The sequence below is a fragment of the Patagioenas fasciata genome, chromosome 3 (genome assembly GCF_037038585.1).
Source record: "Patagioenas fasciata isolate bPatFas1 chromosome 3, bPatFas1.hap1, whole genome shotgun sequence".
In the NCBI taxonomy this organism is placed as follows: domain Eukaryota; kingdom Metazoa; phylum Chordata; class Aves; order Columbiformes; family Columbidae; genus Patagioenas; species Patagioenas fasciata.
Genome location: NC_092522.1, coordinates 24,725,369 through 24,749,868, shown reverse-complemented (window position 1 = coordinate 24,749,868; position 24,500 = coordinate 24,725,369). Strand labels below are relative to the sequence as shown.

Here is a 24,500-nt window from a genome sequence, read left to right as displayed (position 1 = left end):
CCCATACCCTTGTTTCCTATGCAAGAGACTTGCATCAGTCCCGCTGCTTCGGAGTCCTGGAGCGCTTCATGATCCCCAGTTCCTGGGGACAGAAAGAAACTCTCTTCCTGAATATGCTTCAGCACCTGATCCTCTTTGCATTTCTTAATTCTTATGCGAAGAGAGTTAATCTGATACTGCAATTCCTGTAACCAGTAGAGAACCAAATCCAATTCTGACAAACCTCCTAGACGCAGAGCATGTATAGTATATGTAAAATAGGTAGCCTATAATAACTGGAAAAAGCAATATTGTCTAACTGAATTGGCTACATTCATCACAGAGATTGTAGTAGAAGTAATCTAATTGAAGTCTCATCTTGAACTTGGTCTTTAAATAACCATTCAACTTTACTTACTGAATGTAAATCTCAGGAGGTACCATCAGGTTTGAAAATCCTTCAAGTACATTATCTTAGGCATTTGGTCAATACTGGACATATTCAGTATAAAAGTTTGGTTTGTTAAATGGACCTTATTGAGAGATATAACATATCTGGGTTTGTAATAGAACTGTAATGCAATTCCTGTATACCCTGTGCTTTTCCGAATGACTTTTTGATTTGAGAATTGATCAGGAAAGTGTACAGTTGCAGTTTTGTACTGACAAGAATACAACTCAGAACCATGTGGCTACAGGGAAGCATGTGTGCACTGCAGAAAATGCCAAATCAGCTTTTTTATAAGATACACCTCAATATCCATAGGCATAATAGAAAAGGAAGAGAAATAGTGTTTTAAAAAAAATCATGTAGGGGGATGTTGCATAGGTGTTTTGTAGGTTAGACTTGTTTCAAGGTTGTTGACTTAGAGGAGAAGGTAAAACAGACATCTGTCAAACAAACTTTAGTAAATAGCTTTGGAAATTGTGACTTGTGTATGATGGGCAGTAACTGTAGGTTACTCTACACAGTGTGAAATCGGAGGGTCCCAGAGAATTCTGACATCTCCCTCTAAAGCCATGGAGGTTGGTGCTGTGAAAGGTCTGGTTCTTGATTTATCTGGATGGAAGAGGAATTCCCAGGCTCACATCTGTTTGCTAAGAGACAGCCAGAGGAGATTGACTTCCCCTCGCGGGAGCTGAGCTTGGGGAACCAGCTGGCAGGCAAGCAGCCTGGTGAGCAAACACTGAGTTGGTGCTCAAATAGTGTTTTCTCTTGCTTTGTCTGTTAGGGCTTCGTTAGTGTGTCAGTAAAGCTCACATCACATAAAAGCTCCTCTGTGGGCTCTAGCAATGCTTGTTTACTCCAAACACTTTTTTTTTTTTTTCTGAAGGAAAAAAATTAACTTTGGTGGTTATTTCACTTTCCTAATGAGCAAAGGTGAAGGTGTGAGGTGGGTTGTGCACAAAAGGCAGGGAGTACTTTCATGCATTATTTGAAGGCTTAGGCAGTTAGCTTTGAAAATCCTTTGGAAAAACGAATAATTAAGAAGCTGATAGCTTTTTTTTTTTTTTCTCTCCTGTTACTTTTTTTAAGCCAAGGGAACAGCACACGAGACTGAAAGTTAAAATTGCAATGGGTAGGAGAACTTAAAATAGGTAGGAGAAATGTTACAAAACTACAGTCATCACCTAATCTGCTCTTAATTGAGTACTGAGAACCTTCTTTCTTTAGCTGTGAAAGTAAATGAACAACAAAATGAATTACTTTTCTGATATCTGCAACATAAATGTTTGTTTTGCATGTGTTTATGTTGTGCACATATTATATGCCAATACATATGCATTTGCAATAAATATTGATGTTACATTTTTAGTTTCCCTGGAATTAACTGCAAAACAATGGTTCTTATCTTAAAAGTAATTGATACATTAGTGTTCTGAAAGAATCCTTTACCTTTCAAGACTTTGCTGTTTTCTGAACTAAGAATATGAATCTGAAGAAATGACTTTTCTTTTGCTTTTCTAGCTGAAATAGAAATAGTGGTAGTTGTGTTTTCTGGACTGTTGTTATATGAAGGCCTCCAAATGATGGGAGAAATGCAGTTCTTTTGTTATTTCTGTGGCTATAGACAAGTTAGTTTTAATATGGTAATTACTGTAACAGTACTGGTAAAGTGCATTTCTCCTGTCACTTGGAAAAAAAATTATACTACAATAGTCACTCTCACTGTAACATCGGGATAGTGCTTATAATTTAAATACTATTGTGGTACAAGTGATGGAATTACTGGGTTTTGTCACTTGTTTATTTTATGTTCAGAAAAGCATTATGTTACTTTTTCCCTTTAGTCAGTCTGGACTATTTTACAAGTGACATTGTACGTATGTGCGCTTATGTAAGATGCACTTAAATGTAGTTAGTTCATAGTGGAAAAGGTACACCTGTGAGAAAGGAATGTGAATGAGAACATGTAACTGTGTGTAAACATGTTTATGCAGCTGCATTTTAATGTAACTTATTATTGGAGTGCTCTGTTTAGAGAATGAAACTGTTACAACTGAAGACAAGCTATTAAAAATTCCTTCAAAACATTGAGATCTATAGATAAATCAGAAGTATAGATATTCATTTCTTCCAGATTTGTAATTTTAACAAGTTTTCTTTCTGTTAGTATCCAAAAACTATTTGAGATGCTAATAAAACTGTCTTATCAACTTTCCATTTTAAAATATTTTCAGAGTAATCTGATTTTTTTGTTGTTTTTATGATTAATATGCGACTTTGTTTTTTATTTTAGTACTGTAAATAATTTATTTCGATGTGGGGAGTTTTTTAAACTTATTAGGAGCCTCAGATATGGATTTTGGTTCAGAATACATATGATTTGGAAACAAGCAAAGTAAGATCCTCTCTAATAGATTTTCACTGAAAAATCATTAAACTGATGTTCTGTAAGCAGATGAAACAAAACAGTCTTATATTTCATAAAACTCAACCTTCACATGACCTGGCTTAAAACCTCATGATCTCAATTAAGAAAGTTAAAATACTGTAGAGTGTCTTGTTTCAATTGAAGGAAAAAAAAAAAAAACAAACTGGAAAATGTCAGTATCATACTCTGAGAGCTTTTTAAAAAAATCAATAAAGGAAATAGTTTAGAACTCTGCTGTATTTGTTTGCAATATCATACTGAACTGACTTCAATTACACCAGGGACTGAGAGCACATTGTTCTAGGAACTCTGTGGACAATGAAAGACCCTCTTTGCCCCCAGAAATTTTTCTCTGCTTTGACTTTCAGTGTTATTTAAGATGATGTGACCTTAAATGTCCAGTTTCCAGAATATTAAAAGAATGTGTTGGTATCTGTTTTGTTGAATGTAGTGTAGGGTTTAAATTTCCCAATTACAAGCCAGAAGTTCTTTGTTTATTTAAAAAACCCAAATAGAGCACGATCAGCAATCATGTTGAACATTTCCCTTGTCTCTAGTGCTGGAGAAGACTGCTCTATACTCGCTGAATTCTTAACCTTTCTTGGGTGTACTCTGCAATGGATCAAGAAGTGGCTGGAGGGCCGGGCCCAAAGACTTGTGGTGAATGGAGCCAAATCCAGTTGGTGGCCGGTCACGGGTGGTGTTCCCCAGGGCTCAGTATTGGGGACAGTTCTGTTTAATCTATTTATCAATGATCTGGATGAAGAGATTTTGAGTGCACCCTCAGTAAGTTTGCAGACAACAGCAAGCTGGCTGGGAGTGTTGATCTTCTGGAGGGTAGGAAGGCCATACAGAGGGATCTGGACCGGCTGGATTGTCTGACTGAGACCAATTGTATGAGTTTCAACAAGGCCAAGTGCCGGGTCCTATACTTGTGTCCCAACAACCCCAGGCAGTCCTGCAGGCTCGGGGAAGAGTGGCTGGAAAGTGCCTGGCAGAAAAGCACCAGGGGGTGTTGATTGACAGCAGCTGAACATGAGCCAGCAGTGTGCCCAGGTGGCCAAAAAGGCCAACAGGATCCTGGCTTGTATCAGGAATAGCATGGCCAGCAGGACTAGAGAAGTGATTGTGCCACTGTACTCAGCCCTGGTGAGGTTCCACCTTGAATCCTGTGTTCAGTTTTGGGCCCCTCATCATAAGAAGGACATTGAAACACTAGAGAGAGTGCAGAGGAGGGTGATGAAACTGGTGAGGGATCTGGAGCTGGTTGAGGGAACTGGGGCTGTTCAACCTGGAGAAAAGGAGGCTGAGGGGAGACCTTATCGCTGTCTGCAGCTACGTGAAAGGAGGGTGTAGCATGGAGGGTGTTGGTCTCTTCTCCTGAGTAACAAGTGATAGGATGAGAGGAAGTGTCCTCAAGTTGCACCAGGGAAGATTCAGATTGGATATTAGGAAAACTGTCTTCACAAAAAGTGTTGTCAGGCGTTGGAACAGGCTGCCCAGGGAAGTGGTGGAGTCACCATCCCTGGAGGTGTTTAAAAGGTGTTTAGACAAGGTTCTTAGGGACATGGTTTAGTGCTAGAGTTAGGTCAGGTTATGGTTGGAATCTGTGATCTTGAGGGTCTCTTCCAACTGTAATGATTCTATGATTCTGTATCAGTTATGATGGATTTTGTGATGAAGTTTGGATGAGTGGAAATTGGAGAAGGACAGCCAGTTCATGACATTTATTGATCAGACAATGTTTCATTTTCAGGGAGCTAGCAGTCTGAAAACGGAAATATCAGTATTTTAGGCTTCCGCTGTATGTGTATGATAATACCAAATCAGTTTTGCTTAATTATTATCTATATTTATATGAAGGTTTATCTCCTCTAACCACTGGGGGGAAAAAAAAGAGTGTATAGAAGAATGCCAGTGTAAGAGGCTGTGAGTTTTTACCTTTAATACCTTGTATTTCATTCACTTCATCCTGTACATCAAAGAAATAAACCCACAGTTCTAAGTACAGGTTTTTTTCATTGCTGGATGCTTTTGTTATCTGTTACAATATTCTCTTTAATCTCTGGATGGGTAACAGAGGCTGTGATTTAACTCCACTGTCTGTTCTGAGGCTGCCACGTGCCACTTTTGAGAGTTTCCATCTCGAGGGTGATGCCTTATGAACACAACTGTTCAGTTTCCAGGCTCAGTTTGGGTCTAGGAGCAGGCAACTCACATTTGTGTGGCTGTAGTCTTGGCTAACTCCGTTTATGTGTTTGTGTATTTCTGTTCTCAAGTGCACCATGCAGGCACTTGGATATCTGCAAAACTGTCAGGTGTGACACAGTCAGTGGCAGTCTAGACCTAGAAGTGTCTGATGGTTCAGACTGATTCAATCCAATTAACTTGCTCAGTACTGTGCTCCTGGCATGTCCTGTGTACTGCTATCGTCTGAGATATCCCAATATGTGCCTCTTGTACATCTGAGTAATTAAAGTAGCTGCTGCTATCTGAACATTACCTCCAGTGTTGCATGAAAATATATTTTAGTATGAAAAGTAGTAAATAAATAGTCGGTCCCTGCCATTTTTCTCCCACTGCATTGTTTGTTTTAAATGGCATTTGGTAAATTGCCTACTGCAAGTACTGTGCTATAGCAGCTAAGATACAATGAGAATATTGTGTCCAAGAAAATAGCATCAGTTAGGAAGTTCTGTAGGTGGATAGGAATTGTAATAAAAATTCAGTATAGCTATAATAAAATACTTGCAGAGTAAGTGTGCCATGTACAGAACTCATTCTGTCATTTTACTCTTAAAATGGCTCTTGGCTTCTGTTCAGCGTTCCCTTATTCTCCCCAGTTCATTAACCATTGAACATCTCTGGTGTCTGCTCTCTGACCTTCAAGGATTTCAGAAACCTCTGCGCTTTTTTCCCTGAGTGCTAGCACAGTCCTTCAGCATCACTTTGTCCCTAGAGCACCCAAAACCACCACCAGCTCTCCTATTAACATCTGGCACTGTCAAAGTCCTTCAGCTTCTTCTGAATCTCTCTCTCTTTAAAAGACGCCGCTGTGACAGGAAGAACCTGTGATTAATGTCACAGTAAGCTCAGGAAGGGATGTGAAGGCATCCAGCCTGGAAAAGGTACAGAAAATAGTTGCAGTGGTGGAAGGGGACAGCTGGTAGGAGCCAAAGCCAGCAGAAGCGGTTGGTGCCCGATGGCGTTGCCTGCTGTGTTCCCTCTAGGAAAGACTATGAAAGGGTCTTGACCAAGGATTGCAACTCTTCGTATCTTGTTTGAAAAGACAGAATGGCCAAATTTCATATGTTGCAACAGTGTGTCAGCTGCATTTATGTAAATACAAATATAAGCTGCAATTTTTAAGCTTATCATAAAAAATTATCCAAACTATAATTCATTTTTATCATCATAACAGTATTTTTTCCTAAGGATTGTATATAGAATTCTGGAAACTCTTTAGTGTTTTTACTGCTACTTGATTTTTTTAAGCATACTATGAAAAATGTTATTTTAAAATCTCAGTTAAAAAAACAGCTTGTCGTGATAAGTTATGATAAGACATATTTTGCCCATTTTTCTAAGTTTAAAGAATTCTTCTGTGATCAGAACACGCAAAGTACTTTTGTTTGCCCGGAGTAGCATGTCTGTCCTCAAGGGCTTGAAGTTCAAATCACAATTTTTAAAGTAATCTGTGAAATCTAAAAAGAATGATTCATCTTCAAGATGGCATAGTAGTCAAATCTTATTCTGTTCATTTTCTCTTTGATACATAGTGAAGCTTTGAGAGTTCATTTTATTTATTATAGAGATTCTGTTGCTTGTAAAATGTGTTGATAGATCTTTCGGTAGGTAGGACATCCTGATGGATCGAGGACGATATTGACTTAAACCAAGGCTGCATCAGTAGTGCAGATGTCCTGTGGATTCCCTGCATATATGCATTGCCAGGTGGTGGATAGAGCAGACTGTTACTCATTTATCTTTTCAAGCCTTCCACAGATCACTTGTGACATCCCTGATCTGCCTTGATTCGGTCCTTTTCACCTTACCCCAGTGTTCCTGCACTCCATGTGCTACAGAGCTCAGTTGTGTTTCCTAATTGCTTACAAATGAAGAAGTCAGCATTTGTCTGATGTCGCTGGAGGCGAACTGTGGGATAAGTAGCAACAGTAGAAGTTGAACGTAGTGCAGAAGGGGGTGTTAAAGGGTGTACCATGGAGATGTCAAAACCAGAAGTGTGCCGGTGGGACACAGCACAATTAAGGCTCTGCAGGGATAGAGCGTAGCGTGAGGGAAAGGTTTCTCAGCGCTCACAGTGCTGACTGTGCTTTTCAGATACCGTAAAGGCAATAACTGACTACAAGTCTGTAATTCAAATATACGATACAGTATTTAAATCCAATTTCAACAGGAATTGTTTTATGAACAAACATTATACGTTCATTTTATATCATCCTTGGAAACAAAGTATCTGTAGTAAGTTGATGTGCTAAGATTTTGTGACACTATTTTGTGCAGTACCTATAATCAAAGAGCTTTGATTGTAATCCTTTAGATTTTTATGGTACTTTTCCTCTAATCCTTTAGATTTTTATAGTACTTTTCCTCTTAGATATCAAAGCAATGAGGAAATATTATGTGCCTATTGTCACTTCTTTGAGGTGGTTAGCAAATACAAGTGATATAATGTCTGCAGTGAAATTGTATACAGTAATATTTACATATTTAAGAAATACTTTTGCTAGTAAATTGGTTTTTCAAGAATACGTAGAGTTTTGTGAATTTGGAGAAGTAGCTTTGAGATTATTCATGTACCACTTCTGGGCATATATTCTGTGTTTCAGAGATTCAGAAAGTGAATAGTGTATTGTGTTCCTACTTCCATTTTGAATCATAGTTTAAAGTTATCTGGCCTGTAATATTGCTGTTTCATTCAGTAAATATATCCGAGTTTCTTGTATAAGAACTGTCTCAGATCAGTAGCACTGAATGGCTCTACATTGGGTGGAAAGCAAGTTTTCTGCTAAAAAAGCGATGTTCTAGATAGGATGTTGATAGTGTGTGGGAGGTGGAGATGGGGCAGCTGGTGCCAGTGAAATTTTCCAGTTGAAACTGAGAAAGGCAAGGAACACTGTTTTTTGTTTGTTTGTGGGGTTTTGTTTTGTGTTTGGGTGTGTTGTTGTTGTTGTTTGGATTTGTGTGTTGTGTTTTGTTTGTTTGAGTTTTTTTATTTTTATTTTGTTTTGGTTTTTGTTTCCCTTTCAAATTGGGGAAATAGCACACTCTCTGACCACCTGTTAAAGACTGGATCCAATGAGCAGCAAAGTTGCCTTGCGTCAAAAAAAAAAAAATTAGGGAATTAGGGTACCTAATTCTAAGGTCACACTGAGGGAAACTGAGCTCCAGTGTTTCCTTTGGTAAGATTTTTTTGCCTTACGAAGAGTAAAGATGCTTGTAAATGAGAAATTCCTTTTGCTACAACCAGTTCAACTTGACCCTGAAATTAACAGCCCTTTATTTCAGTGGAGGGGCAAGAGAGCTCTTTTAAAATCCCAGCCCCAGGTGGGTTGTGACCTGCTTTGGTGTGGCAGGGGACTGGTTTGCAACACCAGTCCCAGGAGAATGCCAATTCTGAGGTTTGCATATGAGATACCCATAGCTGAGGAAAAACCAGGAGTCACCTCCCAAAACATGAGGCTTGTGAGCATGTGAGGGTCAGTAGTTAGTGTGAGCGTACCCTGGTAGAGCAGCTTGAGACCAGCTTGTGATGTTTCCCATAGCAGTATTTTTAAAAGTTCCTCATAATACAGCTCTGCAGACTGAGTCAGTACAGTGTTCCCCACCTTAATACTGAGCTGGTTCCAAACCTGACGTGTTGCTTTATTCTTGGGGTCCTAGAACTGAGGGTTTAAATATCCCCAGAATTTAGCAATCTCTCTTTTTTTTCATTTTGACTTGTAAGTGACCAGGCTCTCTTCTCTACTCACGGACTTTCCAGCTTTTTTCATTTATTGTCTGTAATAATTCAGTTTGTACTTATAAAGTCTTTTAAAAAAATGTTTCTGAGGAGTATGATGAGATGTTTGCTTCTGGACTGCCAGGTCCTCAAGTGCTCAGGTGTGAAGGAAGCTCAAGAAAAAGCATTTTAGGTTCAAATATCTTAAAATCTGATGGAGAAAAGCCCTAGTTGTTTTTGTTGAAGTGTCAGCGACTTTTAGCTACGCAGAGATACTTTGTCAGAAATGCCTGACAACCAAACGATGAAGTCAGAGCTTGGGCCTGAGGGACAAGACATACTGCCAGGAACTCAGGAGGACTGAATCATGGAATCACAGAATGTTAGGGATTGGAAGTGACCTCAAAAGATCATCCAGTCCAGTCCCCCTGCCGGAGCAGGAACACTTAGATGAGGTTACACAGGAAGGTATCCAGGTGGGTTTTGAATGCCTCCAGAGTAGGAGACTCCACAACCTCCCTGGGCAGCCTGTTCCAGTGTCCTGTCACCCTCACCATGAAGAAATTTCTTCTCAAATTTAGGTAGAACCTCCTGTGTTCCAGTTTATACCCATTGCCCCTTGTCTTATCATTGGTTGTCCCTGAGAAGAACCTGGCTCCATCCTGATACTCACCCTTTACATATTTATACACATTAATGAGGTCTCCCCTTGGTCTCCTCCAAACTAAGGAGACCCAGCTCCCTCAGCCTTTCCTCATAAGGGAGATGCTCCACTCCATCATCTTTGTGGCTCTGTGCTGGGCTCTCTCAAGCAGTTCCCTGTCCTTCTTGAACTGAGGGGCCCACTGAACTCACTGAAGTGAGTCTGAAAAACACCTCAAGTGACACTAGGTTTCTGTCTTAAGTGTGCCACCTTCCCCGTGTTTTTTTACATTTCAGCAGCGCTGGTGGCGACCTGATGTCCCGTGTACTTCGCACGTCCACTGATGGGGAGAAGCCCGAACCCCAGCCCGGCACGCCCCAGCTCCAACCGAGCTGCAAAGCGGGGCTCTAATCTCTACATCAGCCTTCACCGAACCAGATCAAAGGGGGCGGGGAGCGGCCTCGGGGGCTCCCGCAGCAGCGGGGAGGAGCTGGCGGGTCCCTGGCAGCTCCCTGACCTGCCGCGGGGAGGGGCGGCCCCGCAGCAGCCGGCTCGGTTGGGCTCGGCTCAGCTCAACTCGGAGCTCCCCGCTCGGGGCGGTTCGAGCGGCGAAGCGGGCCCGGCTCCCGGGTGGCTGCGGGCAGAGCGGGCGCGGAGGCGGGAGATACCTGGATCACGAGAGGGGGGGGTGCTCTCTCCAGATCTGCGCCTCGGCTCTGGTGAGTGTTAGGAATTACTTTGGGTTGCTCGAAATCTGCCTGTGCGTTCCCGTAGCGTATCTTAGGCTACAACTGAAACAACTCAGGCTTTCAGTACGCGTTAAGATATAGGTTTAAGCGAGACTATTGTGTACCTTCAGTTTATTTACACTAAAACGCTGCTTTGTAATGCAAGTAGACTCCTGGGCTTGTAAAAGGCTACAGCTGGGTAGATATGCCGGAGAGCTTAGAACGGGACCCTGCTGGCGCTGAAGAGCTGGTGAGAAAGAAAAAAACACCCTCGACTCGAGATCCAGCTATTTCAACAGATGTGATATTATAAAGGTGGGATCTGGGGTTTGTCATTTGGTCTTCAGAGCATGGCCCAGCAAATAGGAGATTTAAAATCAATGTACAGTTCAGAAATGAAGAGGGGTAAAAAAACAAATAAGTTCTTGCATGTTACAGCTTTCAAAGAAAATGATTGTTGGACTGGTAGTGTAAAACCACTTTGCTGTTTCTTCTGTAGCTAAATGCAAGGAATGCTCCTTGTTTATCAAATAGGTGTGACTGCTGACCTGCCTGATGTGCCCTGGCGTTCTCACTGAGTGCTTAGCTTGTTTAATATACAGTAGTGGTAAAATTATGTTAGTGCTTCTATTAAAATATGACGGGAAAAAATGCCATAATAAGTGACAGATTCTTTAAGAATGTTCAAACATAGCTTTCAAATTTGGACAGAAAACAAAAAATGTGTTTCTAAACAGATGTTTGAGAGATTTCTTAACCTCTTATATAGCGCTAATATATCCAGGATGATGGTAAGCATAGCTGGAGCTTTATCCTAAAGTGTGTTGCTTTTGTGTCCCTTTACAGCTGTAATAATTGAACTGTTAATCCCACAGCATGATGAATAAAAACCCGTGGAACTTTCAAAGCAAGTAACTTTTTTCACATCCAGAAAGAGGCATATTTTCTTTTTCTCCATTATCCCCCTCTACGTTCCCCCGTAAGCAGAATTAGAGCTATTTTGATCAGAATATTTGCAATTACAAAAATTCAAATGCCTTTCATATTGTAATGGAAAGTCAGTCTGTTGTGTAAATAAGATTTAGTGTGATGACAGTAACCCAGTTGTAAGCACAGTTGGGGTTTTCTAACAGCCTTCCATGCTCTTAAACTGTGCTGAGATATACCTGCTTTCCAGAATGAGGCATTTTTTTTTTTCTTGTGGTAGTTCTGTTTTAGTCATTTGTTTGTAACTTTTTCACTTTCCAAAACTCTGAATATTTGAAGCTTTTTTGTCTTAATGTGTATTTTTCCGTTTTCCCTACATAGGTATGCTTAATTGTTTTTTTTTTTAGTTAAAGTTTTAGGATCATACAAAACCTCTGGAAAAGACTTTTAATGGCTTCTTGTTGCTGTTTCTATCTATAGCTTAATTCTACTAATTACGAATTCTGACTGTTAAAAGGCTTTGTAGTTAAAACATTGCAATTGATTTATTTAGTCAAAGCCCTGCAAATGGTTTCTGTAAATGGTCTGCTGTTGTTTCACTGTTTGTGCCAGGAGAAGTATGTTCAGCTTAAGGGCAAAGCAAAATCTACTTCTGAAGTTCTGGAGAATACTTTTCCCCACCCCCTCCCCATCCTTCGCAGCCTTTCCCAGCTCCCTCACCCCACAGCTGTCACTGGTGGGTCAGTCTGTGTTCCAGCTTTCAGCCCTGGTTCTGTAGTGCCCATCTGTAGCGTGAGCTGTGGTCCTGGCCTGGTGACATCTGGAAGCTCCCTGTCACAGGAATTGCAATTCCAGGGCCAGCCTGGGACACGGGAAATGAACTCTCGGAGTCTCAGGTTGAGGACAGGGCACCTTCCCAGCCCCCCCCAGGCTGCTCAGAGGGATGGAAGCGCAAGCTGGCTTTTGAAATGCTCGCTATGAAATGGAGGAGGGGAAATTTTCCCTTCTGAAAGTCTTCTCTGCTTCATAATTGTCTTCTAACTGCTGCTGCATGCTACAAGTACTTAGATTGCTGAAATTCTGCTTGTTAGCTGGGAGACATTAATTGAGAAAGTGGGTATTTATAGACTGCAGAAAATAAACTGACTGTAATGGCATTTCTCAAAAATAGGAGCTTTTCAGGGAAGACCTAGTGGTGAAGAGCTGAAATGGAAAAGCAAGAATCAGGGTATTGAGAGAAACCAAGCACCACATATGAACGCATAGGAGTAAGAGCTGGAGAATTTGAAAAATGTCTAGCTGAGAGCCAAAATGGAGATCAACCACCATAAAACATTAAAAAGCTGTTTGACTTGCTAAAGACCATTGCAATGATAGATAACTAGACGTCTCCCATAAAAGCCAGCATGAAACACCAGGCACCACCTGTTACTCCCGCGAGTGCTGAGAAAAAGCAAAGATGCAAAGAATTTTGGTTATATGAAGAAGTAGAAAACCCTCCTTGAGAGTAGCTGTGCACTGGCTGGCACAGCAAACCCAACCTGGAGAGGATTTAACTGAGTTTACAGATTGAGACCATGTAACCCATTTGCTGCATTTAAAAAGTCCATTACAGTATTTCATCTGAAAGGAGACTTAATAGGTAGCACTGGGATTGTTAAATGTTGCTTATTTTGAGACTGCATTACTTTTAGAATCTAACTTATTTAGATGAACTTTTCACATGAAAAGACATTTTTGTTACTTCAGACTTTGTGTTCTTCTCAGAACCGTGATGCTTTGTAGCTGATGGGTCTGCGAGGTCCAGAAGAGCTGGACTGGTTTAGCTGTCTGAGTGACGTGATGCTGACTATAGCCGAAAGACTTAGATAACTTGCAAATGAAATCTGAGGTTTGTCCTACCTTAAAAGAAAAATATAAAGTCTTGTATCTGGCTTATTTTAGTGCAAGGTGCAGATTTTGGTGATTATGTGTTTGGTTTTTTTTTTTAACATGGTTAAAACAGCCATCAACGCTTAGCTGTTTTCTGCTGTCTTCTAGAGATCTATAAATTATCTATACTAATATACTAGGTTATACTGAATTTCCACTACATCATTCACTCTTGAATTTGCACTTCTGTCATTCTGGAATACAGGCATTATGAGTCCAGATGGGATTTGTTGAACCAATGTTTCAAGTCTGTGGGGTTTTTTTGTTTTGTTTTTTTTAAATTTAAGGCAAAGTAAAAATTCTTTCAGTTGCTGCCAAAGGAACAGGTGAGCTTAATCCAGGTCTAAAAAGAACACGCTAGTTAGAGGACACCAAATCCTACATAGTTTCAGTGTGGTACAGTATTACTTTATTTCCTGAAGGGCTTGCAATGCAGATTGCAGATGTCTGCTGGGTAAACTGCGTTCATTGTTAGTTCCACAAATAATAGAGGGATTACTCCATAAAACTGTCATTAAGTAACATTGCCTCTACAGACTCTGGTGCTTTCCAGATATGAGTCTTCCAAGATGTTGGTTTGAACTGCATGGCTAAAGTGCTTTCTTAGCAGTTACTGTTACCAAGCGTACAGTAATTAAAGATAATTCTAGTTTTCTTTCCTTAGCAGTCCAGCTGGCATAATTTCTATATAGATGTTAGTGTTTAAAATACTGTGTCCAGCTAAAGAGCTGGAGACCTAAGCATGATGTATTAAACATGTAGGCTAACACTTTTTCAAACTGTATTTAATCTTGTTAAGTAGGGTTGTCTGTATTAAAAACTTTATTAGCTACAACTTCGTAATTCAGAATAGCTGTCCTTGCTAAAAAGCCTTCAGATATAAATTGGAATAAGACTGAAAACCCTACTCTGTTGGAGAATATAAAATCCTAAAGCATTTTGTGGAATACAACAAAAATAAACGTAGAGCATCGAAAGAATTCGGTGTTCTCAAAGACTGCATTTTCAGAGATTCTTAATTTTAGATTTTTTTCATGATAAACAGGTTCTTTGATTTCCCAAGTCTATATGTGATTAAAATTTTACTGTGCTTTTACTCGTTGCATGTTAACTGACTCATTTGTGCATCCTCTAAAGGAGAGGTTCTCAGTTGACTGTTTCCTTGGGTGTTGTTACATCTCTCAGTAAGTTCCCAGTCACTGCAGGTGTGGTGGAAGAGACAAAATACAGCAGAGACATAATCTGAGAATGTATTTTGGTGTGATAGTTGCAGGTGAAGTTTTGCTACCAGTGGAGCTGCAGTCACTTCTGTAGAGCATGACACAAATGAGGTATCATAGTACATCATTTTTAATACTCTCAAACATGAGTGAAAGAGAACTCAGATAACATTAGACTTGTCAAGTGACATCAACCATGTTACACTTGTTTAAACAAAGAAAAGGCGGCCAATCCAAATGAAAATATATAGCCCAACTCATATTCTAGAGAACTGGTTTGAGTCCCCATTCTTAGCTTTAATTTAATAAGATACTTAATCAGATGGGTCCTTTAAGCATGTAAAATAGTCTTGCTTTCTTTAATATGGCATTGGAAGAACTTCAAGGTAAGCAGGTGCTTCCAGTGCCTTGCTCAAAGGCTCCATGAAAATGAACAGAACTCAATAGTTTCTCAAGGCTGAGGAAGAACGAACCATCAGCTTGATGTGTTAAAATTTTTGTAGTTTGAGGTAGTTCATGAATAGCCTGTTCAAAACGGGAACAAAGGCAGAATTATCTCTTGTGGTACTGATGATGATGATCTCACTTGTCTTTGAATTCACTGAAGAGTCCTTCTGAAGATTGTGTTTAAGCGGAAAGACATGCAGGTAGATCTTACATCTGTTGGAAAGAAAGCATTTTATCTTTCATCATATTGAATGGAAGCTGCTGGGCTGTCTGGAACAGAAGTTATAATTTCTTTGTTGGTGTTCATGAGGGGCACAGACAAACTGTGGGTCCCAAGCCTGTGCGTCTGTGCTGGGGCTGCCCGGTTTCCAAAGCTGTGAGTTCGCTTGTGTATCTCCATCTGGCACATGTGCCTTGCGTGTAAACACGTGCTTTCCTTTATGAAGTGATTTGAAACAGCTACTAAAAACTGTGTCATCTCAGTTGCTGCACGCTGCAGAAGTCCTGGGTTTAAAGCAAAAGGATGGTGCATCTGTCTTCTTTAAGGGCTGGATATTTACGGTGTTTCTGTACCTTACTTTCAGTCATAATGGTAGTCTGCAGAACTCTAACTTGGATCCGCATGCTGTGGATGTGTCAAACTAAGAGATTTAACAACATCTGTTCCAACCCAGTGGTATTTCACATCCCTAATGCATCTCTTCAGACTGAAACAAAGTTTAACCAGCCACTTCAATTTACTCTCTCTGCTCAGCAGAAAGTTCTCCATGGGCTTGACTTGCCTGGGCCAGGGGAGGGGGTACCCGGCAGGAATGTGTGGAATTGGAGGCTGGGAAAAAATGTGCTTGTCAAGCAGCATTTTCTCCTGTTCTGAGCAGTTATCTAAACGAAAGTGACTTCTCAGGGCATCTGGCTCTGCACATGATCTAGAACAAATAGCAGAGGATTAATTTTTGTTTCAGAAGTGGAGGATTTAGCTATGTCTAGGGGAGATGCTGTGCAGGGGGGCTGCCGGGGGTAGCATTCCACTCTGCAAAGCACTTTCTGCTCAGAATTAGCATTCAGGCAATTAAATAGCTCAGCTGGCTGGGCAAGCTTAGCTCTCTGAGCACTCAGCAAAGCTATCGGGGAAGAAAACAAGTTAGAAACTTCTTCACTTATCTGTCTTAATCTGTATGTTGTGTCTTTCCGCAAAGTTCAGTGTCTGTAATGGAAGCCTTGAAATTTGGACTGGGAATGTTGTTGATGAAATTCAGTATTAAAAAGGTAACATTAGGTTAGCCAAAGCAGTTGTAATTAACTGATTCTGGTTTTTAAGCAAGTGTTGATTTATTCTTCTAAATAGTACATAATTAGTGTTCTTTCTTCCTCTTTCTCCTCCTCCCTGCCCCGACCCATGTAGCTTGGGAAGCATTCTTATCTAAGGGTGATGTTTGACCTTTCATGTTATTTATCAAAATAATCATCTCCAGCTTATTTTCACATCTTATTAAAACACGATTATAGTTAATATGGGGGAAATTGGCTGCTGCAAGCACCTCAGATGGGTTTTGATTTTTGAGCCAAGCTTCTCAGTCACCTTTCCAATATTAATAGTTTTCACTTATTTATATTTTGCTTGAAAAAGGCAAGACTTTAGAAGAAAGTCTTCCTTTATTTACCGCACAGTGTATTTCTTCACTGCCTTTGGAATATATGCCGCTCAGAAGCCCGAGCTTCTGAATCAGCAGTAATTGAGTCCTGGAATTAGTTTTTTTAAAGCTTGGGGAAAACTTGTGATTGTATTCTGTCTTTTTAATATTTGTAACAGTTCATTTTGAGCTTCTGCTGAAGACCTAGTCTAGAATCCAGAAATTCTGACACATTTGCTGAAGTGTCTTGATTTATTTAAATAAAACATTCTAAAATAATTTCTTTCAAAATACCAATATGCCTCATTTTCAGTAGAAATTGGACATAAGGAGGTTACTGAATCCAGCACATTAACAATTATTAAACAATCTCTACTATACTGTTGTGTTACGTGCTGGCTTTCAAAGCACACAGACAAATTGCAGTGCAAGGTGTGGATGGTTACATTGTGTGTGCTAGAATTCGTTTTCATAATTAGTGACTATTACTTAATCTTGTGCAAAACGATCTTGTTCTGGTGGATCTGAACCATTACTTGTAGCTGTGCCCTGGAGAGTGTCAAATGTTTATTTGTTTGACTTATATTTTGGTTTAGTCACCAAGCATTTACATAACTTCACTCTTAACCTTTTGTTGAACAAATGGAATTCCTTCAAAACACTCCTGGCAGTGGTGTGTGACTCGTTTCTATTTCTCTGTGTTGTGAAAGATGAAGATGAGAGAGGAGCTTTATTCATTTTAATCTAAACTTTCTTCTGAGCATCTGGAAACACTGCAGCTCTGTAAACTTTGCTCTGTTTGTTTCTTCAGGAACATCGTGGATCCATCGAGGACTTGGAGCATGGCTATGAGCAACATCAGTGACTCTGTGGCTCTGAGCAATGGCAGCATCTTGTCAAACACTACCGGCCCAGGTATTGTTGCAGCTAATGACGGAGATGTCGCAGTCCAGCAGTTCCCATCCAAGGAAGCACCAAGAACGAAAGCGAGTCCCAATGGCTGCCTGCAGCTTAACGGTACAATCAAACCATCCTTTCTGCCTTTAGACAACCAAAGAACTCAGCAGATGTTGTCTCAATGCTGCCACCCTTGTCCATACCATCATTCTTTAAGTAGCCATAATAACAAGCAAGAATGTCCTTCGGTGGTTGGCAGCTCAGCACCATCCCCTATGACTTCGTGCTGCATGCAGCCGCATACTGAGTATTCAGCTTCTCTTTGCCAAAAACACACCCCCATATATCAGCCTGCCTGCTGTCTTCAGCCCTCCCCATCCTTCTGCCTTCACCATCAGTGGCCTGACCATTTTCAGCATCAACCTGTGCAGCAACATATAGCCAGGATAAGGTAAGTGGATTGCATTGTTTGATTGGTTTTTATGGGGGTAACCTTTCCCATAATTCTTTCATTTTCTTACAAAAGCAGAAGATCTATAAGGAAGATGAACCAAATTTCTTCCCCAGTGATTTGCAAGTTAGTCTTTGATACATTACCAAGTTATTGTTTTTCAGAAGAAACCAAGTCAGGAAACTAGTTTTGCTGGGCTACATGAATATTCCTATAGTGAATTAGTTCTCCCAGGGGAAAAAAAAAAAGGCTGTTTTTTATTCTTCTTGGGAATCGTCTAGAAGCTCATTAACTCTTGAAGACACAGTGTACACCTATATTGTGTGAAACAAACACTGAAAAAGCTGTTATGTCTGCATAGTCTAATCAAACCCCATATTTCCTCAAAAAGCTGTGTTGAAAAGTACTTTAAACAATTCTATTCAGAAGTGTACCAAGTGGATTTCTTTCTCAGCTGGTTCATAGCATATGTGTCTGCTAAACTTCAAGGTTATGCTCAGATTGAGAAATTTTAGGTAGTTCCAGGTTTTAGTCCTTTCTGTCCTCCACTTCATATGAACTTGCCTCTTTTTATCTGTTAGCTTTGAAGTTCAGTGATAGTAGTCCCAACTACAAGGAGCAACAATCACAAGGAAAATCTTCTACAGCCTGCTGGTCCTGGGCAAGATCAGTCAGTCCAAGACACAATTTCTAAAAGTCAAATATCCCTTTGTCCTTTGACTTTCTCCCACTTCTAAGCTTTTATGCAAGGTTATTTTTTTCGGAGTTGTAGCTGAGCCAAACTGGATGAATTTTCACTACACTTCTCCCTGTCGTCCAACAGCTGCATCCTTGCTCGAAAACTTGGAGCTACAAGTGTTTCTCAGTCAGTTATAATGATTTTGTCGTGATGAAATGTATGAACTAATTTTAAACTTCTGAGAATATCAGACTGGGACAAATATGTAATGTGGAAAAAGTCACAGTGAATAAAACTTTTTTTTCTTAAGGTGAAAGCAGATGAAAATAAGGATAATAATACAAAGTAAAAATTTGGTTTCCTCTGCCAGATATTACTTTTACAAATGGAAAAATATCATAGTTCTTGGAACTGCTTACAATCAGACATGTTTTTTCCACCTCATACTTGTTTAAATGTTAAGTAAAGATGAAAACTTTTATGTGATTTTGTATGCAAAGGTATGCAGGAGGTTTAGCCCTTACAGAATCAGTCATAATTTTCACACTGTCAAAATGGGGGCACTAATGTCACTGTTTTTCTCCCTGTGCAGGAGCACTGTTAAACTTCATCTGTATTCCATAGCCTTGAGGAAGGGAACAAATGTGATCCATAATCTCTGTTTCTGTTCTTAGCCTAGAAAAAAGAACAGTGAAAAGTTCTTCCAGATATGGTAAAATAATGTTTTCCATAGCACTTCACAAATATGAAGACTTTGTTTGAACTGCTCTGATTAGGATCTTGAACCAAGATTTTCTTTTTTTTTTTTTCATTTTACACTTCCTCACTATGGTGTACATAAATGTACATAAATTATAAATAATGATTTATGGTAGATGTTTATCTTACTTTTAGCAGTCAAGGATACAATCTGACCTTTAAAGCATCTGTACTTATTAACTCAACTATATGCATTAGCACTCTACTTATCCCTATTAAGTGGTTACTGTTTCATTTCTGGACTTCCTTCCAGCAAAGGCAACTGAATTTTCTCAGTGAGAACGTACTTGCAATATGCCTTGTGGGTCAGCAAGTCATATGAGTCCATCTTCTAAAAGCCACCCAGCTTCTGGCTGCTGTTACCTGTTCTTTTAGCTCTAAACATGTGGTAAATAGGATTTTTGTCCCATGCTGTGCTGGGGAAGCTGGACTAATTGTAATGTGCTTTAACTCCTTAAACTGGCCGTGACTGCATTAGTGGCCAGTGTGCACATCTGAGTGTATCACTTGTGTTATTAGCATGGGACCAATGACTTATTTTCTCTGAGTATTCTACAGATCTGTCAAAATGTTATAGTTTACACCTGGTAAAAACAGGGAACCACTGGATGCAGCCTTGCAGCTGGATGGATATGTGCTCAGGAAGAACTGAACTGTCCAATTCATAGTTACTTTGCAGCGCTAAAGAGAATTGGTGATAAATGTGTATTCATTTTTTACGTGTTCAGATAACTTTCCATACATGGAAGAGTAACACTTAGGTATGTGATATTTTTATGTGATCTCTGTTCCACACTCTAGTTATATTTTGAGCCTGTAATCTGCACAACAGCCTCTTCTCCAGATATTTTTCATACAAGGCTAATTGGAAATCATCCAGCTTTGTAACATGTGCATGTTTTAACCAGGTTATTTAAAATACAAGTTCTCATACAATACATTAATTAAATTCAGTGTGTATTCAAACTATCTCTCTATTTAGTTATTTGTATTTTTTAAAATTGCATTAAAATACTATTAGAATTTTAAGTTTAAGGGGAGAAAAATGTGATTAGAGGTGGGTGAACACTTTGTAAACTGTATCGCTAATGCTTACAGCTCCGGGCAGGTAACCAATTGTTTCAGCATGACAGGTTTTGTCAGGTTTTGAAGCCCAAGGCTTAACATTTGTCAGTGACCTAATATTAAAGGAATGTGGCTCTGGTATATCATTGCAGATTGGAGTGTATAAAGAAGACAGATTGAAATAATGCCACACTTGTCTCTTAAAGCTGGCTGGATCTGGAGTTTTGTAGCACATTCAGCTTTGAAGTTTAAACTAAATTACATGGAAATGTAATCTATACACCGTAACTTGAACGTCTGGGCAACTGGTAACCTTTCTTTAGATTGGTGCAAAAGGCTTATAAAATATTTTGAGTGGTCGGTGGTTTACAATGTGATTGTGGCAAAAAATTATGTTGTAAAATTGGGTAAAATAGGTCAACTGTTGGTCGAGATTATTCTGATTGTTTTTCTGAGGCTGGAAGATCTTAGCAAAGTTTTTGTGCACATATTAATTGTGTAATTCATTCTAACACGTTCATAACCTCTCTTTTTTGTGGATGTATCCTCTTGATCTCACAAACTCTCCCTGGGAATTTCCAACCATCTTCCCATATCAATGCAATTGTCTGGGGATTTGATTTGCTTTCTAACAAATGGTTTCTAAGCGTACCTATTTGGAGCGTGGTATGATTGATTAGTTCTTCTTTTCAGGTACTGTTGAAAGGTTTCTTCCACCCTGGCCCTTTGAAGGGCTCATGTTGAAGGTAACCCTTTTTGTCTGAAGGCACCTGCGTATCTCAAGAAACCCATGGGGCCCAGAACCACTGGGGGTGGGTAGTTACTGCCCGTCCTTTGTCGCCATCTGCTTCTGTAATCATCAGTAACCTTCACCGAGTAGCCAGTGGAAACGAGGAAGAACCACCAAGTAAATCTGTTAATCTGAAGAAGTGGAAGAAGCATGAAGACTGATGCTTGACAACTGGAAGCACCGAGTTAGGAGTCACTAGGGAAGAGTAAAATTATGTGACCCAGCAGAATGTTTAGTGGAATGAAAGGAGGATAAAATAAATAATAAAGGGTTACATATTCTAACAGATCTACACAGTAAAGAAATGTAAAACCAGAAAACTCTTAATCATTCCTGGTATTTTTCAAAATCTGTTCTTTTTATGGCAATGTATGCATGTAAATAGGAGTAGAAGAGGAAGAATATGCAGAAATCATTCAGTAAGTGGTCTCAGGGTTGTGGAAAGAATTGGATTATAGTGCTGTGCATGACTGTGGTCTCTGCTACCAAATTGCTTCTCTCAGACTTCTGTATTAACTTTTTAATGGGAAAACCAGTTGAAAGCTACCTGTATCCTTGCTAATCCTGATGCCAACTCTTTTGGAATCTCTCTTTGGTGATACATTTTAGAAAATCTAGATACATGGACTTGAAGGTGAAAGGTAGGGGAGAAGAGGTCAGGGAGCTGCAGAAGCAGCAATGGTACCGCTAAGAAAATTTCTCCAAACTGCTGGTGTGTGCAGTGCTTGCACTTCTGCAACATCAGACCAATAAATCCATACAAGAACTCTTTGCTCAGAGGAGACCTGCTCTGTGTCACCTACCATTATTTACATTTCAAGACTATACTGCTAATGCTTTTGGCTGAAGCAGATAAGAGAATTTCTCTGAAAAGCATTTGAATTATCTCTGGTAAAAACACAATAACAGGACACACGGGATGATCTCTCCATGATCATGCAGTCATTTCAAGATAGAACATGCAAATAAAATCTGTTTAAAGCCTCACAGAATCATTAGCTTGGCTAAAATTAAAGACTCTGGGGTACGTGTAAATTGTTCCTCATTCCCCACCAACCTCATTTGGAGGTTTTAGCTCCTAAAGCTTAGTTACTTCAACTTGCTGGATTCAAATTTTTTGCTTATTGAGACCAATTTATATTCTAAGCAAGGTGAAGAACGTAGTACTCCAGAGTCAGGAAGCTGGTAAAGTGTTAATATCTTTTGACTCATTGTACATCTTCCTTCCAGTTAGATTTAAGGCTGCTTTTGATCCATTTTGGCATTGCAGATTTATGTGACTGTTGTGGGATTCTGGGTTCTGCTCTGTCTCAGAGTTCTGTGCCACACACTGTTTAAACAGTGTTGCAGATATACTTCAATACTTCCACTTATTAATTAATACTTTTAAAAGGAGATCTATAAAAATGAAAAAGCTGTGAAGTGAGGATAGAACATTATAGCTACCTCTTACCCATTTTGTATTTTCCTTCTAGTTAATTGGCATAAAGATTAGATCCAGAAAGAAATAAAAAGCTCTTGTTTTTTCAGAAAGCAAGGGGATGTTTGCCAAATACCAATCTTAATAACAAGACTTTGTTATGAAACAGCTCTCTGCTTGATTCCAGGAACAGGATAATTGTTATCTAGTACATTCTGAGTGGCTTGTAGAGCTGATTATATGTATACATGTGTATAGAATATTTTGAAATATTCTCATTTCAGCAACATTAACTGTTCACCAGAACTCCTACATGGAGTTTTTTAAACCAAGTATTTTTCCACCTATCTAAATATTTTCCAGCTTGAAGATTGTTAACTTCTGCTGTATTTAACGCATTAAAAGATTCTTTTGTTTTGTGCACTAATGTCTTTTCTACAATACATATGATTATACTGTTTTATAGGTTAATAAAAGACTTAGTCCCCCTAGGAAGATTAAAAATAGATATCTTTAAAAAAATCGCTTAGCTAAGATTTTTGAAGCTTATTTCTGAACTTTTTTATAAACTTTGAGCAACTACAAGGCAGAAGCTGTTACCACCACTTCATTCAGTGTTCGGGATGTTGAGAATATCTTGATTTGTACTGTAGATCAGGAGTTCCTGAATGCTGGTAATTTGTATGGAAACTTTATGAATTCTGGTGCTGTTCTCATTTAAGCCATTTATTCCATGCTAAAATATGAATTCTTTATCCAATGTTTTCCCATAATAGGGAGGCTGGAGGCACATGGGAGCAGCAGATGAGATGTTCACTTTCACATCACAGCACTGACGGCCCGGTGCCAGAATTGGGATTTTAATGCAGTTGAGGAAAGGAGAGGGAATGTGTAGCAGCCTCGTGCATCCTCCTCAGTCTGAGTCCAAATGTGGGATTCTGTTGTGTACATGTGGAGGAAAAGCTTTCCCTGGGATAAAACAAATCAACTGATTCTTTTTTTTCCTCAAATAATTTGTCACGGCAGTCAATAATTTGAGCTGTGCTTGCTTATTTTATTAATTTTTACTTTTAGTCTCACATTATCCCTGAGTCTGATACCAAAGAGATTTATTCTGGTTGTATGAATTAATTTACTCTTCCTGTGATGATTGTTGTGCATTGTCAACTATGCAAACAACATGCTGCATTTTCTGTTGGTCTTGCACAGAGCTGAAAGCAAAGGGCTGACACAGAGAGACTGGAATACAAATTAAAAAATGTTATTTATAATTCAGTGGCTGACCAAATTAAAAATGACATGCCTAGAAAAATATTAGATGCAGTTGAAAAAATACATAATCTCATTTGTTAGGCAGTCCAAGGGATTTTGCAGGCTTTTAATTGTACTAGTTAAGCATTAGCATTTGTTTAGACTTCAGATTGCTTTGAGGCAAGCATTTTTGCAGTAGGAAAAAGAGATGTGGAAGGTTCTTGCTTTGGTCTGAGCACAGCCAGGTACCAGCCTGGCCATATTTTGACCTTTAGTCTCTGCCAGTTACAAACTCCAGGTTCCATGTGTGCTTGAAGATGAATTTCCTATGCCCTGTATCCCTCACCTTTCCTCCAACAACAGAAGAACAAGCACTTAACCAGCAATCTGCTGGGCCTTTGAACTGCAGTCTTCAGAAGACTTAAAGCTGATAACGTGAGGGAAATGGTAAAGAACATAGGTCCATCCTTTTGTACTAAATTGAGGAGAAACCCCAGCATCAGCTTTGTTTGTTTTTGAAAAGGACTAATTGTTGTGTGTTTTGAGATGACTTTTAAACGGGGCATTTATGTACACGTATTTAGGAAAAAAACACATGGCAGAATATCCAAAACAATGGCATTTTGTTGGAATGCTTTGACCGTGTGTAGTTGTTCTGATGCACTTTTAATTAATTCAGTAGTAGGTTGTGCTAAGGTTCAAACATGAAACAAGGCAACACTAGACAACAAAGAGCAAAAGTCTCAACTAAATGTGGCCAGTAACCTGATTTTCAGTGCTCTTAGAGAGATTGGATTTGAGAGATTTGGGTATTCCTACTTCTGAAAAGTTTTCAGTCTTCCT

At 39.4% G+C, this 24,500-nt stretch overlaps 1 protein-coding gene across 3 annotated transcripts in view; it reads left to right on the top strand.

The window, feature by feature from the left end:
- The window catches only part of DISP1 (dispatched RND transporter family member 1), an 88,908-nt gene that overhangs the window by 40,337 nt on the left and 24,071 nt on the right, over positions 1-24,500 (top strand). For 2 of the 3 annotated variants that reach the window (XM_065835311.2, XM_071805958.1), the window contains exon 2: positions 17,157-17,693. In XM_065835311.2, coding sequence (XP_065691383.1) covers positions 17,188-17,693 — 506 coding nt within the window. In that variant the 5' untranslated portion in view covers positions 17,157-17,187. Of the gene's footprint in view, positions 1-9,985; positions 10,180-17,156; positions 17,694-24,500 lie in introns of those variants that run through there. The other variant, XM_065835312.2, reaches the window with a different exon arrangement.